This window comes from Macaca mulatta, chromosome 13, assembly GCF_049350105.2.
Source record: "Macaca mulatta isolate MMU2019108-1 chromosome 13, T2T-MMU8v2.0, whole genome shotgun sequence".
Lineage (NCBI taxonomy): Eukaryota > Metazoa > Chordata > Mammalia > Primates > Cercopithecidae > Macaca > Macaca mulatta.
In genome coordinates, this window is record NC_133418.1 from 123575548 (window position 1) to 123594436 (window position 18889).

Genomic DNA, 18889 nt, shown 5'->3' on the forward strand with positions numbered 1-18889 from the left:
AATTAAATTTCAAACAACCAAAGAGACTGCTTTTTGAGATGTGTTTCATCATGAAGCAGAAAATACAAACCCTACCTGGTCGGAAGGAGAGCAGCATTTGTTCGCCATCTTCATCTGTGGAGAAAAGGCAGAGAGTCAGCGCCACAGCCACCAACACCAGGACGGCTCACCTGAGTGACAGCTGGAAGTCATCAGCCACACTCTGTCCTGGGAAACAGGCTTCTTTAATGACACATTTCCTATCTGAAAACCTAGCCAGAGTCAATACAAGCATGGCAGCAGTAGAAAAAACTTCACTAGCAGACTTCAATTCCTCTTTTTCAAATATCAGCATTTATGTAGGTGAAGTTACGGGAGAGCAGGTGCTTAAATTCCAATATCTGAGAAAAGTGAGGAAATGATTTCTGCTCTACATAACCTTCTGACAGTCAGTATTACTGTGATGGTAATTACGGTTATCACAGTTGATAATCTTTCTTTTATTTAGTTCACCCAATGACCTATGGAGGTAGATGTTGTTTTCCAAAATTTCATTAACGAGGAAGTGGAGGTGCAGAATCATAACACTCCCACAGCCCACAGCCACACAGCCCACAGCCACACAGCCCACAGCCCACAGCCCACAGCCCACAGCCACAGAGCCCACAGCCACACACACAGCCACACAGCCCACAGTCACACAGCCACACAGCCCACAGCCCACAGCCCACAGCCACAGAGCCCACAGCCACACAGCCACACAGCCCACAGCCCACAGCCACACAGCCCACAGCCCACAGCCCACAGCCACACAGCCCACAGCCCACAGCCACACAGCCCACAGCCCACAGCCCACAGCCACAGAGCCCACAGCCACACACACAGCCACACAGCCCACAGTCACACAGCCACACAGCCCACAGCCCACAGCCCACAGCCACAGAGCCCACAGCCACACAGCGGCGAGGTGGCTCAGAGTCCACATTTCCATTCTGAAGTGTTGGGGTGTCTGACTTCTCTGCCCTGCTTATGAGGGGTGATGTGTGAAATGATACAGAACTGAAGGGCGCTCCTTGTCACAAGCATTTCTGCAAATATGAGTCAAGCACCATCCTTTCTTCCCTTTCTATTTGTTCAGATAACTTTGGAATTTAAAGTGTCACATCTGAAAATTACGATGTTAGGAAGGTCCTGGTACTTCCTTCTATGGTTGCAGAAAGGAAGCCCCTGAGGTCTTTACAGGAGAAATCTCACACATTGCTGCTTCCCCCAGTGACAGGTTAACTTCTGTTTAGCAGCCACAGGAAGCAGCAAGGTTGCAAAGGAGATGTGGGGTGCTGGGCAGGGAAAGGCAGGGCAGGGGCAGGGCGGGTGCCTCTGCAGGGCTGCAGGGTGGGCCGTGCCTGGCCGGTCTGCAAGCTGGACCCAGTCTCTGCAGCCTCCAGGCTACGCCGGAAAAGAGCAGGGATCGAAGTGCAATTACAAGGCAAGTCAGCTGGGAGGGAGCAAGGACAGTAAGGTCAGTCCAGGGCCCCCTCCAGGCAGGGCCAGTCCTGCCACAGTCTCCAGGCCTGCGGCCACGGCTCCATGTCCGTATCCAGACACCCACCACTCCAGGCAACTCCCACATCATCGAGTCTTTGCTCCCACCCCATCTCTTTTCATTTATCTTTAAAATGTCCTGCTGACTTTTATTATCAAACACATCACTGAAAGATACAATGTTTTTTCTTTTCTGGGGGACTGCAGCACAAATTTGAGAAGTAATGTTTTTGCTCAGTTATGCCTTTTTCTAAATCTTCATAACGTTTGGGGGAATTATACTTTTAACCCAATTGGGTTTCCCCAACTCAAAATGTCACATTGTATCAATGCATTTGGGTAAAATATAAAATTATGACGCATAACTATTTCTGTAAATGTATGTGGAGAGAAAGAGAGAGGAAGGGAGGGAGAGAGACAGAGGCAGACAGAGGGGAGGAGGAAGATAAAACCAGGTGAGAAATTCCCAGCTGTCAGACGTAGTCACACTCTTTGATTTGGAAACATTCTGATGGCTTGATTTTTAATGGTTATAGTCAGAGATTTGACACATTGAAACAAGTACATGATTTTGTTTAGGGTTAATCATCAATCATCAAAAATCTGATGTCTCAATTATTTTTCATGCACAAATGAACATCAGCAGAGACTCAGAAACAACGTGTGCTCACGTTCTGAAGGGTCAGCTCCCTGATGTTGGCTGAGACCGCCCGCAGCCAGTCGGCGCCATCCTGGGCCGTGTAAAACCGGAGGATCCCAGAGCTGACTCCATCCAGGGCGAGCACCTCGAACGCGTTCCACCTGGAGGAGGGGAGAGAGCTGTCCAGGAGGCCCCGCAGCGAGGGGCGCAGGCCTGCCTCCGTGAGCTTCAAGGCTGATGCAGGGCTCTACCCTGGACCCAGGACATGGGGCAAGTGCACCCCTTCCTCAGGCACCTCAGTACGGTCAGCAGGCTCGCTGAGACCAAGGCCAAACCCCGAATTCCCCTGGTAACAGGAGCTACTTCTAATTCGATGAAACATGAAAAGCAACTGTCAGGGGAAGAACAGTGCTCCGGAAATTTTGGAGTTACTGTCTGCAAGATTCTTACTGGTTATTCTTTCAAAGACCCTTTGGATGGAGCACTTAAAGCTCCTGATGGGGTGAGGCTGGAGCAGCCCAGGCACCCTCCGCACTCAGCATCCACCCTTCTCTAGAACCACGTGTGCGCTTCTGATTGACAGGGGAGCTTTGGGAGAAGCTGGGTCCCCTTCCATTGCTCCATGACACTCCACTTGCTGAGAACCCAATCATGGCCAAGTATTAACAACAACAAACCAACTGTCTCAAATTCAGTAGTTCATCCCTGTCATGCAACATCTTTTAAAAACATACTTTACATATACCTATTTGCAAAAGAGAAATGTCATGTACACTTTTGTAGACTTTTTCTTAAGAAAATAGTGCATATTGGCTGGGCGCAGTGGCTCACGCCTATAATCATAGGACTTTGGAAGACTGAGGTGGGAGGATCCCTTGAGGTCAGGAGTTCGAGATCAGCCTGGCCAAGATGGTGAAATCCCATCTTTACCAAAAATACAAAAATTAGCCGGGCATGGTGGCACACACCTGTCGTCCCAGCTACTTGGGAGGCTGCGGCAGGAGAATCTCCTGAACCCGGGAGGCAGAGCTTGCAGTGAGCCGAGATCATGCCACTGCACCCCAGCATGGGCAACAGAGTGAGACCCTATCTTAAAAAAAGAAAGAAAAAGAAGAAAACAATGCATATTAATTTATATGACCCATAACACCTCCATGGTCTCAAGCCACTAACTGAAGATAAAATACAGAACAAAACAAACATATTTTGTTAAAAAAACAAGTCTTCACTGAGTTATGCTTTAATAATCTTTCAGATGTGAGTGTCATTGCTGCTTTCTTAGGCAGGGAGGGGTAGGAAACAGAGATGGTATAACACAGTTCTGCATATTTTTGAGCCAAATCTATCAGACCAGAGTTTGCTATTTTAAAAATCATTCTTTTTAAAAGCAGACATCCCTGTCTAGGGGACATTCTCATCCTAATTAGTGTTTCTTGAATCAGAATGTGAGGTTTATCTACTTGTAGCTGATATTCTGCCTGATGGCGATGAACAAGATACTCCTGACTTTGCAGGAGGACAGAGGTGAAGGTGGAGGTGACTGAGTGGAGCTGGAGAGGGGAAGAAGCCGGAGAAAGCAGGTCCCCTGCGTGGGGAGGGCAGGCAGCTCCGCCTCCACCTTTGCTCAGCCCTTTCTGATCTCCTTTCCTGGTCTTCCTGGTGAGCACCCGTCCCTCAGGGTCCATCGCTTCCCGTGGGGCCTTTGATCCTGGGCGCCTGCTATAACAAATTAATCTTTACACTTTAAAATGCTGGGAGACTATTTTAGGCACATCGTGTAATATTCCACATGAATTAGGTGCTTATTAAATATTGAGAGACTTATATCCATACTTTTGTCCAAGTGTCCATTAATTCTTATTAAATAAGTGCTGACTAAAAATGGGCTCATCGCCATCATTTCTCGTTTGTTCACGTTAACCGGTGTGATATACACAAAGCAAGGCTGACCTTCATCTAGTGGTAAACAAACAGCTGGGTCAAGCAGATTACTGAGGACAACAGCCAAGTTCCCTGGCTCCCCACATGAAGAGGGCAGAGACTGCTATTTTTAGGCACATTTTACATCGAGCTACAGCACACACACACACACACACACGCACACACAACTCACCAGTGAACACCTCCATAAACAGTCACGTATTCAATACTCTTGGCCAACCAACCCTCAGACCAAAAACAGACTTTAGAAGAATCTTCAAAAGTTCTCTGTGTCCCACCCTCCAATTATCCCCATCTCAGAGCTCTACGCTTTTATTCTTTCAGGAGAGCCTGTTTTTCTCCAAAGGCCTGAGGAGGAACAGGAGGTGGTGCCAGTGTGGGCCAGGGGCAGCTTTGCCTGGAGCTAGCTGGACTGGGGTGGGGCCTGCAGGGATCCCGGGGCAGCGTGGGGGTAGGGGCGCCCCCTTCTCATGAATCAGGGATGCCTGGTGGAGCGTGTGAAGGACACTCGTGGTCACCGCTTGGCTCCAGCTCACATGTGCTAACAACAGTGTCTTCTCGGGGAGTTGGCATTTCCTGATTCTCAGGGTTGGTGATGTATGCACCAAATGCATGGAGGACTGAACACCGAGCGCTCTCAACAGGGTCAGTACTGTGGTCATCCCCGTAAAGTCAGTGGTGAGAAGGAATCTGAGTCCTGAGTCCTAATTCGGCCTTCGGATGTTTACACCATCATTCATGTAGTGGGAATAAGATGTGAGGTAGAGACGGTGGGCCCAGGCTCCATGAAGGACCCTTTATCGATGCTGTGGTCTTGAGAAAGATCATCAGCTTTGCCCCCTGAGGCACTGAACACACGTAGAGCCCCAGAGGCTCACGGCCTCGCACGAGGGGCAGACGGCTGTGACCTGCAATGAAAAGGGAGGCGTCTGCACCCAGGCACGTTTATGCCGTAGCTACATGAGGCAGGCTGGACATCTCACTCTGAGCTGGGCTTTCCTTGTCCTTACGATGGGCTTCAAATGCCAACTCTACCATAAAATAGAAATACTGAGAGAAACAAATGGAATAACCTAAACAAAGTTATTTGTAAGCCCATGAGTACCACATAAGCATTATTAGTCTGTAATTTGTCAAAGAAAGCAATAAAAATTACATATCAAATGAACAGAAGCTGTGAAAGTTGTTAACAATAATGCTGATGGCAGATACTAACATGTTAACAAAACAGGGAAAGGAAGGTCACAGCTTGGCTTATCACTGGTTCACTGTTTGGTTTATTGTTATAGAAGCCGGGTAACTAGTGTAAGTTACACAATCTGCTTTCAGGCAAGTCTGGATGCGAGATCAGCAGCCGCTTCTTCCAGGGCATTTCTGGGCCTTTGCTTCCTCCGAGTTTCATAGTTTCCTCCAAGTTTTCTCCGTGGCTCACGGATGGAACCTGGCTTCTCTACCCACCTTGCAGTGGCCGCTCAGGCCTTTCAGGATGGTGTTCGTGTGGTCAAGGTCATTGTCAGAGCTGAAATCCACAGAGCGTCTGCTCAGGAGCTAACATGCTCCTTGATGGCCATGCGTGAGATTGTAGGAAGCTGCCGTAAGCAAAGCCACACCAAGCAAAGGCAGAGTGCTTGGTGCCCCGGGGTTCCCCAAGAAGAAACCAAGACAGCTCCGACACTCACTGACCGCGTTGGCACTTTTGAAAAGTCTACCCTCGTCCCAGGGTTTCCTCATGCCCTTAGAGAATTTCTGAATTCCAAAGAGAAAACTGAAAATAGAGTTTTATGCTCTAGGAAGTGAACTGAATCACAGTTTTTGGCTAAGAGAAATAAATTTATTCCAATAAAGTTCAAAGCACACGTCTTCATGTATTAGGGCATTACGGAACTGAAGTTACGTGCTCGGGTCTGCACCTCCCGTGGAGGACATCCAGTGTCTTTGGGCCACTCTTCCTGCGCTCCTGACTGTGGGCTCGGTGCCAGCCTCAACGCCAACCCTGCGGCTCCTGCCGGGAAAAGCCCCACAGCCCAGCTCTCATGCGTCCGGCCACACTGCCCGCCTTCGCTGTAGTCTTCAGGTCCACATCCAGAAAGGCCTCTGAATCCTGCCCAACCGCTGGGAATCTTCCTGTCACAAAACACACCTCAACAGATTCGACCCTTTTCCAAATCATCTGCTTCAGCGGAAACCAATCATAGAGCATTATCAGTTATTATTAAAGCCCCGAACCGAGACCCCTGCTACGTCTGCTACCAACGACCACTCTTCCAACCTCCTGCTCCACTTGTGCTGTGGGATTCCAGTAACTATAAAATTTGACCCTAAAAACTGAGAATTCTTAATTGCCTGTCAAAGCTTCAGTGTTGGAGAAAGGAAGTCAAAATGTGTAAATCACCTTTTTAACAAGCTGTCCGGTTTTTAAAGAATAAATATGTTGGACTTTACAAAATGTAACCAAGGACACTTTCATCCATAAATGATGGCTGGTGGCCCTCATTACCACCACAGCCTGTCACTCCCCATCGACTCTGGCCACCACCTCCCTCTGTGCCTGCGGTAACAGGGAGGAAAGGTGTGTATCGCACACACGCCTGTTTACTTAACTTTAAGCCTTCATGCTTTGGAAAATAAGGAGAGTGTGCATGTGTGTGTGTGTATTTTAGCTCATGACTGAAAATTATGAGTATTCATGAGACAAAAAGATAACGTGTATGTTTCAGAATTTGAAAAATCTTGAAATTTCATTCACATATTTTATTTGGAAACTGTCTCTGTAATATATTATTTTTTAGTACAATTTAGAAAAATATATTTTTTCTACTTCCCTGTCATGTAGTGGCGTTTCTAAATATTCCATATTAAATATTAATAAAGAGGGCTAATTTAAGTTCAGGAACGTCTGAACTTAATGGAGTAACTTGTTCATTAAAAAGTCATTGTGGGCTGAGCGCGGTGGCTTATGTCTGTAATCCCAGCACTTTGAGAGGCCGAGGCAGAGGATCACCTGAGGTCAGGAGTTGGAGACCAGCCAGGCCAATGTGGTGAAACCCCATCTCTATTAAAAATACAAAAAAAAAAAAAAAAAAAAAATAGCCGGGCGTTGTGGTGCATGCCTGTAATCCCAGCTACTTGGGAGACTGAGGCAGGAGAATCCCTTGAACCCAGGAGGCGGAGGTTGGAGTGAGCGGAGATCACATCATTGCACTCCGGCCTGGGCAACTAAGACTCTGTCTCAGGGCGGGGGAAAAAAAGGCATTGTTACCAGAAATTCAGGCCACAAATAAAGTGTTCACTCGAGACAAAGAAAAGGTCAATAGGTCCAAGAAAGAGAATTTCCCCCGTGTGGTGTCTCACAGGGCACCTCCTCACCCTTCTCTGTCATTTCCCATTGCCTCGTGAGAACAGGGCTTGGGTCTTCTGAGCCCCTCACTTCCCCGGGCAGTGCTGCTGAAGCAGGAGAGGCAGGAGGCCCCATCCATGCAAGCCATGCCCAGGTCAGTGAGTGGGGCACTGGAGTGCAATGTCCAGGGACTCCCTGAAGGCCTCCCTGTGGATGGGAAGGACAGGAGGCGGCCTGCAGGGATGTCGCGCATGTCCATGCGTCTTGCTGTGGGGCCATCACAAGCCTGTGCGTTTGCTGCAGGCCTCAGCAGAGTGGGCGTCCTGCGCTTTGTTCTTTCCACCAGGGCCAGCACTAAGAGCCCTGGCACTCAGTAGGCACACATGCGTGTTTGCTTTGTGAGTAAATGTTTGAGAAGACCCAGCAGGATTCCAGCACCTGGCTTTGTCACGGGAAGGTGGTGTCTACACTCTCCTCTGCCTGCTGCCTCCCCTCTGCCTGCTGCCTGCTGGTAGGACTGACTCCACCCGATCTCAGCCACGTTGTGGGGGGTCCCTCATCTGACAATGGGCTCATACCACTGGGCTGTGAGAAGGAAATGGAGGAGGGAGGTGAAGGGAGGAGCTCATGCCTGGCATATGCACATTTAGCGCGTCCTCATGATCACTTTCCTCTCCACCGGGGACCATCTGGAGCGAGGCACGGTGCTGCACTGAATGGCTTGTGCTTCTTTTCACACCCGCACTGCCGGGCATGTCACCTGATTGTAAGAACTGGTCGTATACGATAGTGGCAGCAGTAGCTGTAACAACAACAGAGAACTAAATAAAGGCCATCACTCATTACGAGCTGGCTTTACCCTCGCAGTGACCCTATGGAAGAGCCACTGTCATTTCAACTGCCCAGGGTGCAGGACGGAGGCGGGGGCTTGTGACACAGGCTGGGCTGAACGGCTGAGTGTGGGGCCTGGGCCCAAGCTTGGGAACCTCTGGCCCCCACGCTGTCGACCAGGGCACTGTGCTCTCCGTAAGGAGGGATCCGTGGACCCGGGCGCCGTGCTGCCCACAAGGTGGAATCGTTATCTGCGTTTACTCCAGGGAAGCTCAACCAGCATCCCGGGGCTCAGTGCTGCTTCTCGGTTATCTGAGATCCAACGAGACCAACTAATTGGCCTCGACCACCCAGGTGGGCACCCCCAGCAGCGGGCAGGACAGAGGGTGACCTGTGATCACAACGGGACTTCGCTTTTCATCCAGGTGAAGGTGTCACTCACAGAACTGTCCCCTAATCCTCTCAGCGTCAGCGTTGGCCTTTTTTTCTCTGTAAACTGCTCCTGAGTCCCGGCCCCCAGACATCCAAGTTTCCAGTGCCCGTCCCTCTGAGCCTGGCTGCCCTGCTGTCTGTTTATAAAACTGTGTCTGATACACCGGGCAGGTCATCCTAGCACTACAGCCTGCCTGAGTTTACTCACTCATCTTCGTTTTCTTTTTCCATTTCAAAGGATAAAACCTCATCATTAAACAGAATGCCTGTATCCTGGTAGCCTGCATGAACCCATAGTGAAGATTATCTGGACTATCGAATGGAACACGGGTGGAGGCTGCACACCTGCCAATGAATGGAGCAGCAGAAGCCGCGGCCGCGTGCTTTTACCCAACACCAAAGTCGGCTCCTGTCCCCTTAGGCCACAGCTTCCTAAAACCAGGTGGCTCAGGGCTCGGGACACAGCAGCAATTCCTGGGTAACGTGAGAAAATGCAGAGATTTGTTGATAAAAGGAAGCCCAGAGCAGGCCCCCAGGTGGGCAAGAGCCTGGGCATGCAGGCATGGACCATGGGAGTGGAGGTGAGGGTCTCCCAGGGGCTGCACAGCTGGGCTGAAGCAGGCCTGGGTGAGAGAGAGGCGCTCCCCACACAGCAGGGACCCGCAGCCGGGGACTGGAAGGATCAGGGCCAGAGCAGGCCTTGCAGTCCATGTTCTCTAATCCTAAGAGAACCATATTTTATAAATGTCAAGGCCACATTTTAAGCACACATGTGAACATGGGTAACTCAGTCCATGACCACGAGGACCCCCCATCATCTCTAAAGTGTAGACGTGAGTGGAGCTTCGTCCCATGCTGGGAGGTCACAGGGCTGAGTGTGCACAGGAATGACAGAAGCCCTAGCTCAGATGTGAGACACGGTACAGCACTCAGCCCACACAGCGCAGCACTCAGACCCCAGCCATGAGACGCAGAAATGCCTGGACGCTGCAGGTGCTGTGTCATCCCCTGCACGGGGCGGGAGGCTGCCAGCCTCTCAGGCTGTCTTCCTCGTTTTTAGAACGGAGATCGACCTGCCCAGCAGAGCTGTGTTTGGAGCCACAGAATGCAGCAAAGTGACCTCACTTAGACCCAGCAGAACTTTAAGAGCGGCACCAGTACGAGCAGAAGAATCACCAGAGAACTTGTTTATATTTTACACAAGTTTACTGTGAAATGAAATCATGTCTCAGAGGAATTAATTAATTCCACCAGATGGCAGACACAAGGCTGATTGCAACATGCCAGTGCCACCTTCCAGCCCAAACTTCAGTGGAGACCGAAGCTCAGCTTCCCCAGCTGTGGCTGCACAGACCCACACTCAAACAGGCCTGAGGAGCTGCTGTGGAAGCTGCAGGACTCCAGGGTGGATAAGGCAGGGAAACGGATTCACACCTGAGCGGAGGCGCTCGAAGGCTGTCTGCCGTGACTCTCCTTCCCACACCAACGTGCTGCGGATTAGAGTCACACGGGCGGCTCCTCCGCTTCAGGAGAGAACACCCGCCTGCAGCAGCAGACGCTGGACACCAGCGAGGGGCCGACTGTCCTCCACCCATCCGTGGCCTCAGCACAGCAGCCATCAGCTGGACAGGCTGTTACTCCTGTGAGAATCCTTCCTACCTTGGAAAGTGCACACAGTAGGTGCTCAATTCCTGCTTGGAAATAAATGCATTTTTTTGTTTGCTTTTGTTCAAGAGCTATTTCATCATCACTAGAAGAGATTTTGTATGTTTTGTTTGGTTTTGTTGTTAAGGGCAAACGCAGAATTAACTTAGGAAAAAACAAACAACCTCTTTCAGTGATGATAAAATAACTCTTTATAAAAATGTACACACTGATTTAAAATACATAGTTGGGGGTGCTGAATGTACAAGGACATTTACACATCGCGCCCCTCTCTTCGGGCAGACAGGAGGCAGGACACCCGCTTTCCGTCCAGGGAAGGAACGCAGCTGCCTGTTACAGGTGCTGTAACGTGTGTTAATGAGCTTGATTATGGGCTCGAATTCCTCATGTTTGAAAAAACAAACACATTTTAAAAGTTCACTTTACATAATGAGTGAAGTTACTGTGAAAAATTCAAAATACAATCAATTTGAAACAGAGATAGATTTATTGTCTATAAAAGCAGAACAGTCTAAAAGATTCTTAGAGGCTAAATTTACTGGGACTAAGTCCTAACCTGAGACTTCTACCTCTCAAAATTGTTTTCTATAACTATTTTGCATAAGAGAACTTGCGGTTTTGCCTGTGGCTGAGGAAAATGAACATAAGAAGCCGGCTTGGTCTCCACCTTTTGTGTCAGTTCAGTCTAAGAGCGCCCTCTACACGCTGGGTCCCAGGTTTCTCTCGGTGTGAGCCTCGATGTATCACAGGCTTCCGTGCCCAGGAGGTCACTGCTATGGCCTCGAAGCCCTCCACCTCCATCTAGCAGAGCTTTAGTCCCTGGGCCCCTGCGTGTCTTTCCACACTGATGGGGTGACTCCAGTGGAAACGCCGCCTGTGTTCCCAGTTGGTGCTGGGGACGGAGCGTGGCGCGGCCCCACCCACTGCTGCCTACGCTTCTGATTTAACCTCTGCGAAGCTGGGTGACTGGCAGAAAGGGCGCCGTGTACATAAAGAACATTCTGAGTGATCATCCCGTTTTTGAGAAGCACACATTGTGTTCAGCAGTCCTCCAGGTCCTCTTCCAGGGATCAACCTTCATTTTAACATCCAAATCCAACTTTCTAATGACATAGCCACTCAGGTTTCCTCTGAATTGACAATAACCTAATAGGCTCTCTCAAAGCCCGTGCAGTCAAAATCAATGGTTACAAACCAGTAGAGTTTGGTGTTGGTCAACAGAATGCCTTAGTTTCCAACTTTAATACACTTTTGAAAGTTATCATTTAATCACATGTTCCATAGCAAGATTTTTTTTTTTCTTCTTTCCACTGTAGCAAGTGGTATTAAATGGTGGTCAAGAAATGTTTCCTGCAAAAAATCTGATCACCGAATACACGGCTGGTGTTAATGGGCCTCCGTGTGCCCACAAACTGTGCCCTGCCCGGGTGTGCTAACCGGCACGCACCGTGGGGCTGCACTCCTGAGCCAAAGACGAGAAAGACCTGGTGTCACTCGAGAGCGAGCAGGACGAACCGTCTCCGAGTGTCTGCACTTTTCTACTTCATTCACATCCTTGGCGGTGAACGTATCTGCAATGATTTCTTAGTCCAGACGGTGCTTACGTTCCACCCCAAAGCGCAGATGTGAGTGGAGCTTCGTCCCACACTGGGAGGTCACAGGACTGAGCGTGCACAGGAGTGACGGAAGCGCTGGCTCAGGGAGCCACTCGTCAATGTTTCCTGCCGACCATAAGTGACGGACTTCATGGAAGCCCAAAAGCAGTAAAAACCGACTCTCAAGAGAGCAGCGGACACAACGATGCACGATTCCCCACCCGTCTCCTCCTGTCTCTGCTTTTCTGCTGCTTATTTTACAACCAGTCAATGATGTGCAAAGAATTCTTAGGCTCCTTTCACAAAAGCATCCTGATTCTTTTCATACTCCGACATATGTCTTTAAAGTTAAATATTTAATACTTTTGGGAGAAATGAAGAAGGAAAATAGATAGATTACTAACAATTGCATTTATATGGAGGATAAAAAGAACCAGCTGGCATTTATTCACACCTTGTAATAAACACTGTGTAAATACTTTATATGCTGCAGTGGTTTTAGCCCTCACAATCATCCTATGAAGAAAGTCCTGTGGTTATCATGTTAAAGATGATGAAATCGAGGCTGATGTAGATAAACCAATTTTCCCAAGGTGACTCATAAGGCCAGAAGTGGTAAAGGCAGGGACACACACACACACAAGTGAGCTTTATAAGGAACTCAGTCTCCGATTCACAACCTCAGTTCTTAACTAACAAACAGCCTCTTCTGTACCTTAAAGCCACGTGAATGGCCGTGGCTTACACAGCTCAATGTTTTCCTGTCTAACACTGCACTTTTCCTATATATTTGTTGAGGTGTTAAACACAACTGCACCTGCTGGAGGGGATCCATGAACTCCAGGAACGTAACCATTCCTGCCACCTGAGTTATCACGGCTTCCATTCTTTTTCCTGGGATAGAAACGTTGCATCTGAAATGAGCCGTGGAGCGAGGGGAGCTGCTCACTCGGAACACCCGGCCAGGGCTTGGAGACTGGACCCAGTCTAGGTAAACATAAAGATCTCTATGCCAGGAAACTCTTCAGCCAGGAGAATATTTTTGCTTTCCCAGATAAGGCTGAGTATGAGGTGAGGGGAACATGGAATGCGTTCTGCACATGCCGCTGAGGGTTCCGTCTGTACCTCCTCCTCCCACGCTGGGCACGTGGCATCACAGGGGCCCTGGAACACTCCAGGTGAGGGGTCTGGGAGGCAGAGCATAGGCAAGTTTGGTCTCTGAGGTAAGCACAGAGCAGGTAACAGGAGGGGAGAGGAGCAAAGGAGGTGAGAGGGGGATGAGGAGGCTGGGAAGCCAGGTCAAAGGTCAAGGGTCAGGTGGAATCCCCAGGACTGTGCTCCAGGCAGAGGCACAGATAGAAGAAAAACTGAAATTAAATCCAGTTTTTGAAGAGTGTGACTTCCATAGTAACGGAAAAGTTTGGCCTAATTCCTAAAAGTGGGGTATCCCTAGCAACTCCCATCCCCAAGTCTGGGTCAAATTCCCAGTGGATTGAATGTGGCTCCCCAAGTGTTCAGTGTTGAAATCCTAGCTCCCAAGGCCACCCATCTGTGGAACTGGGCTATGGCCTCCAGAGCTCGAGGGACGCATGCCTGCTGCGTAAGGCCACCCACCTGTGTGCTGCGTAAGGCCACCGATCTGTGGAACTGGGCTACGGCCGCCCACACTGACTAAAACGAGGCCTTCAGAGCAAGGTTAGTGTGCTGAGGTCACGGACACCCTGAAGATCTCGTGCCTCTAAAACCTTCTCCATCCACTCTGCCAGACACAGCTGGTTCCTCCTGCTTGGGGATTAATACGAATGATGCCACTGACAGTTCTCCCCTTTCAGCAGCAGGAAAACTCAGGGACTTCGGCTCATGTTTAGTTGTAATGGGGAGGGTGCTGGGAAATCGAGGTGAGGGGTTCATGGTAAAACGACTGGCCACAGCTGTGGTGTGGTCGTGGGGCTAGGAGCACAGGCATCCCAGGAGGCGCCGAGGAACCGGACACAGTTGGGTGGGGCTAGGAGCACAGGCATCCCAGGAGGCGCCGAGGAACCGGACACAGTTGGGTGGGGCTAGGAGCACAGGCATCCCAGGAGGTGCCGAGGAACCGGACACAGTTGGCAGAGACAAAAGATCGGCGCCGGGGCAGCAGGCAGGGCAGGCAGACGCCCTCCGTCACCGCACTGCTTTCATCTGCAGCGACTCAGCACCTCCAGCTTAAAAAGCCCTTCCTGTTCATTTTCATCACAGACCCTGAGAGCCTATTAAATCTCCACACACAAAGGAAAGAAAAATCAAATTAATGTTTAAAGCGGACAACTTGTTATGAATTTATCCTGCTTAGATACGAAGAAAAGATCTTAACGTCCCCAAGCGGAGACTTCGCAGCATCTTTTCATAGACAGGGCACTAATCCCTTACAGTCAAAATGAAAATAAAACGGATAATCCTCGGAAATGAAAAGATACTCGACTGAGACACTGCAGAGGGAGAAAAAGACAGACAGAAAGACAGAGACAGGCAAAGGCAGAGAAAGACGGAGACAGCGAGAAACAGAGACAGAGACAGAGAGAGACAGAGAGACAGAGACAGAGGCAGACAGAGACAAAAACAGAGACCAAGAGGGACAGACAGAGGTAGAGACAGAGACAGACAGAGACAGAGAGAGGGACAAAGAGAGGCAGAGACAAAAAAAGACAGAGACAGAGAGGGACAGAGGGAGGGGCAGAGAGACAGAGAGGGGCACAGACAGAGACAGGCAGTGACAGAGAGACAGAGACAGGGAGAGACAGAGACAGGGAGAGACAGAGACAGGGAGAGACAGAGAGGGACCAGGAGAGGCAGAGAGAGACAGAAACAGAGAGGGACAAAGAGAGACAGAGACGGAGAGAGGCGGAGGCAGAGAGAGGGGCAGAGACAGAGACAGACACAGAGACAGAGGAGCACCCAGGGCATCTCGGAAGCAGCGTCACACAGTGCGGTGGGGACCACTCCCCCCGAGGAAGCGTAACGGAGCCTTGAAAAGTGAGCCGGGATAATGACGCAGATGCAGAATGATTTCTCAAGAATGATTCTGAATTCCCAGGAAAGAAGGAGCGGATGCAGTTCCACCCAGAGAAGGCAGCTCAGAGCTGCTCCACCATCTGTTGGACGGGGAGGGGTGTCAGGGTGCCTCCGTAAATCAGCAGCCCTTGTTCTCTATCAGAGCAAACTCAGGAAAGCTCTATTATGTAGTCATTGATCCGCTCAGCAGCGGGTTCATGGGTGCCTCGGAGCAGCTCTCCGTGATGCTCACAGGACACCCTGATTCACCTGCGTGCCCATGGAGGGGGCGGCCCAGGGCTGGGCACCACGGAAGACACCCCCACCAGAACTGCCAGGTGTTGAAGGCAGCACTGGCTTCTGAGAAGACTTAGAGACCTCCAGATCTTAAACACGAGGCCTGTGCCCTTATCAGGGTAGGACACATGCCAGAGAACTGGGCGTCTGTAGAGATGTAAGTAGAATGGGATTATTCTCTTTCCATCAACATGAACACTCTAACCTTCTGTCGTCAAAAGAAAGTTTTCAGAAAATTTAAAGATGGCGTAATGAGAAACAAACAGCAGCTCTGGCACCTGCTAGCAGTCAGCAGGGCTGTGGGGCTCCTCTGAAAAACAGGGTCCCACACGTCATCAACCTCAGACCGGGGCTCTCCAGGGACATGAGGGAGCAAGGCAGAGCAGGAGCAGGGGACACGTGAGATGCCGTCCAGCCACAAAGGCCCCACAGGTCCCTGGCGGGCTGCTGGTCTGAGGGAGCGGCTGCTGCCCCCACAAGCCTGGCCTGGCTCTGGCCCCTTCCTGTCTCATGCTCCTGGATAGAAATTAAGCCAGACGCTGCTGACACAGCCCACACTCTGATGGCACCCAGTGCAGGGCCAGCCCTCATCTCCTGGCCCTTCCCAGAACCACCCAACACATTCCCAAATCCCATCACAAGCCCCCCTTTCCTGAGGTGCCACAGCCACCAGGACGCTGTCTCCCTGGAAGCCCAGGTAAGGAGCCCCGTGTGTGTGGGACATGTGAGCTCAGAGCATCTAGTGCTGTGCTCTCGGGATGGATGAACTCCAGAAAATTCACCAAAGGATTCTTTTTGGTGTGACTATTTAAACATGATAATCTCCTTTGCAAAACAAATTACAGTATTTAACAGTATAATTCTGACTTGTAGTATCACTTTTCAAAATCTGCTTATCTGCAGTAGGTCTGTTTCCATTATGACTACTACAGAGCCCATCTGCCTTCTTCTTCTGAAATAAGGTGAGTGGCCTACAAAGCACATGAAATTTTATTGAACTCACAAAACATAATTTAATTCTGTTTTTTAAAAAACATGGTAGATGTGGGGCAAAAAGATCCCTAAGTTGTGGGTTTTCTCTCTTCCTACCTTACTACTTAACTCCCTCCCTTTCCCTCTCCCTCTCCACCTCCCCTCCCCTCCCCTCCCATCCCCTCTCTTCCCTTTCTTTCCTTTTATGTTTTAGGAAAAAAAAAAAAGTCAATTACTTTTAATCAATTTGAGGCCTACCTAAAATGAGAGGCATGGACAGGGCTCCTGTGAGCAGGTAAATAAAAAGTAGTTCCTCCTGTAAAGAGTTGCAAAGTGATACACAGTAATTCTGTGGGACAGAGATTCTGGAGCTGTTTAATTGCTCTTATTTGGGGATAATCACTCAAATCTGAATTTCCTTCCTTCTGTTCAGTCATTCCCTATTCCACAAACAATTTGTATTAGTCCATTCTCACACGGCCATAGAGAAATATGCAAGACTGGATAATTTATAAGGAAAAGAGGCTTCCTTGGCTCATGGTGGCACAGGCTGTACGGGAAATATGGCGGCATCTGCTAGGATTCTGGGGAGGCCTCAGGAAACTTACAATCATGGCGGCAGGCAAAGGGGGAGCCAGCACTCGACATGGGCGTGGCAGGAGTTGGAAGGAAAGAGGGCAGGTGCCACACACTTTTAAACAGCTGGTGCTCATGAGAACTCGCTTACTATCATGAAAACAGTACCGAGGGGGTGGTGCTAAACCACTCATGAGAAATCTGCCCCGTGATCCAGTCACCTCCCACCAGGACCCACCTCCAGCACTGGGGATTATATTTCAACATGAGATCTGGGTGGAAACGCAGACCCCAACTGCATCACAATTAAAAATCACTGAACTCCTGCTGCTTCAAAGCTCCTTTAAACGTACAGTTTTATTTTTTGTTACCTTCATAAACTATCTTAGAAAGCGATAAAGTATTAATATCATCTCCCACCCTACTTGGTTAAACGGGCAAAGAAGCCATCACAAGAGCCCGCATGAGTTATCCAGGTCATGGCCCCAAGAGGGTGAAGCGGGATTAGAAATCTCTTAGTTCTGAACCCTGTACTATTCCTTCATACCACCTGCTTCCTCAGGGGCACATGCCAGAGACACCACAGCTTTATCTCTTTTCTGAGCCTCTCGTAAAGCTTCCTCACTGGTAAAATGATTGTGGATATTTTTCAAGCATAGACATTTCTCTTGTTCTTAAGTATTTCTTCTCTCTCTATTTTCTGAAACACACAGGCTATGGGCAGCAGCCTGGCTCAAATCCAGCTTTGTCCAATGGCACCATGTGGAAGAACAGCCAACCGTCATCCAAGGCCACTTTTGTTTTAAAAGGATGAATTTCTAAAAAGCGTGGACATGCTATGGGCTTTCCAGAGTGAAATAGAGGTTGAGACACTAGAGCAGGCAGAGTTCTAAGGCAGCCCCCAGTTCTCAGCCCTTGGTGGAAACATCTGCTCCAGTTATTCAATCAACAGAAACTAGGTGTTTGTGTGAAGGGATTCTGCAAATGCAATCAACGTCTCAACTCAGCAGACCTTCAGTTAGGGAGATTTATGCAGGGGCACAGCCTGAACACATGGCCATTTATGTCCGGGTCTAGAGGTCAGAATGAAGGAAGTCATAGATTTTAGGCTCATGGAGTTACCTGTTACCTGCTGTTGGCTTGAGGGCAGAGGCTGACCATGTCAATGAACATGGTGGTCTCTGGTGGTGGAGAGCAGCCCTTGGCTGAAAAAGGTGGGGAACTGAGTCCTATAAAGTCAAGGGACTGAATTCTGCCAGAAACCCTGAGTGAGCCTTGAAGATGGGAACACAGCCTATCCGACACCTTGATTTTAGCCTGGTGAGATCCCAAGCAGAGGACTGGCCGGGCACTGCTGGACTCCTGACCCATGAGAACTGTGAGATAATAAACAGTCCTGTGTTACCTGCTAAGTTTGCACTGGTTTGTTACATGGCAATAGAAAATTGATATGATAAAGACAGGCAAAACTCTAGCATCTCCACCACCACGGCCACCCCATCAATAATGCTTTTCTGCACCTGATGTCAGAGAAATGTCTAGATAACTAAGCCAGTAGTCAGGATCGCATGGTTATGCTAAGTCATCTGTGATGGAGTGAAATTGAAAGAGCCCCTTATAAAACCATCAGATCTCATGATAATTCACTCACTATCATGAGAACAGCATGGGGGAGCTACCCCCATGATTCAATCATCTCCCATCAGTTATCTCCCTAGGCACGTGGGATCATGAAGATTACAATTCAAGATGAAATTTGGGTGGAGACACAAATGATGAAATTTGTGCTGATGACACAAAGCCTAATCACATTACTACTGTTCACATAAGGACCCAGAGGGACTCGCCTGTCTGTGCCTCCAACAGGCTTGCGGGTTCCTATACCACTGCAGATGCTGAATGCGACCTGGACAATTATATGTCAACAGATTAGATAACCTGAGGAAATGAATAAATTCCTAGAAACATACAATCATCATGATGGAATTAAGAGGAAATAGATCATCTAAATAAACTAATAACAGGTAAAGAGATGGAATCAGTAATAATTAA

General features: G+C 49.2%; 1 protein-coding gene across 1 annotated transcript in view; it reads right to left on the bottom strand.

The window, feature by feature from the left end:
* The window catches only part of SNTG2 (syntrophin gamma 2), a 374485-nt gene that overhangs the window by 102674 nt on the left and 252922 nt on the right, over nt 1-18889 (bottom strand). Inside the window, exons 10-11 of the mRNA XM_028832026.2 lie at nt 2193-2322; nt 76-114 (exon numbers count right to left, since the gene is read on the bottom strand). Coding sequence (XP_028687859.2) covers nt 76-114; nt 2193-2322 — 169 coding nt within the window. The remainder of the gene's footprint in view (nt 1-75; nt 115-2192; nt 2323-18889) is intronic.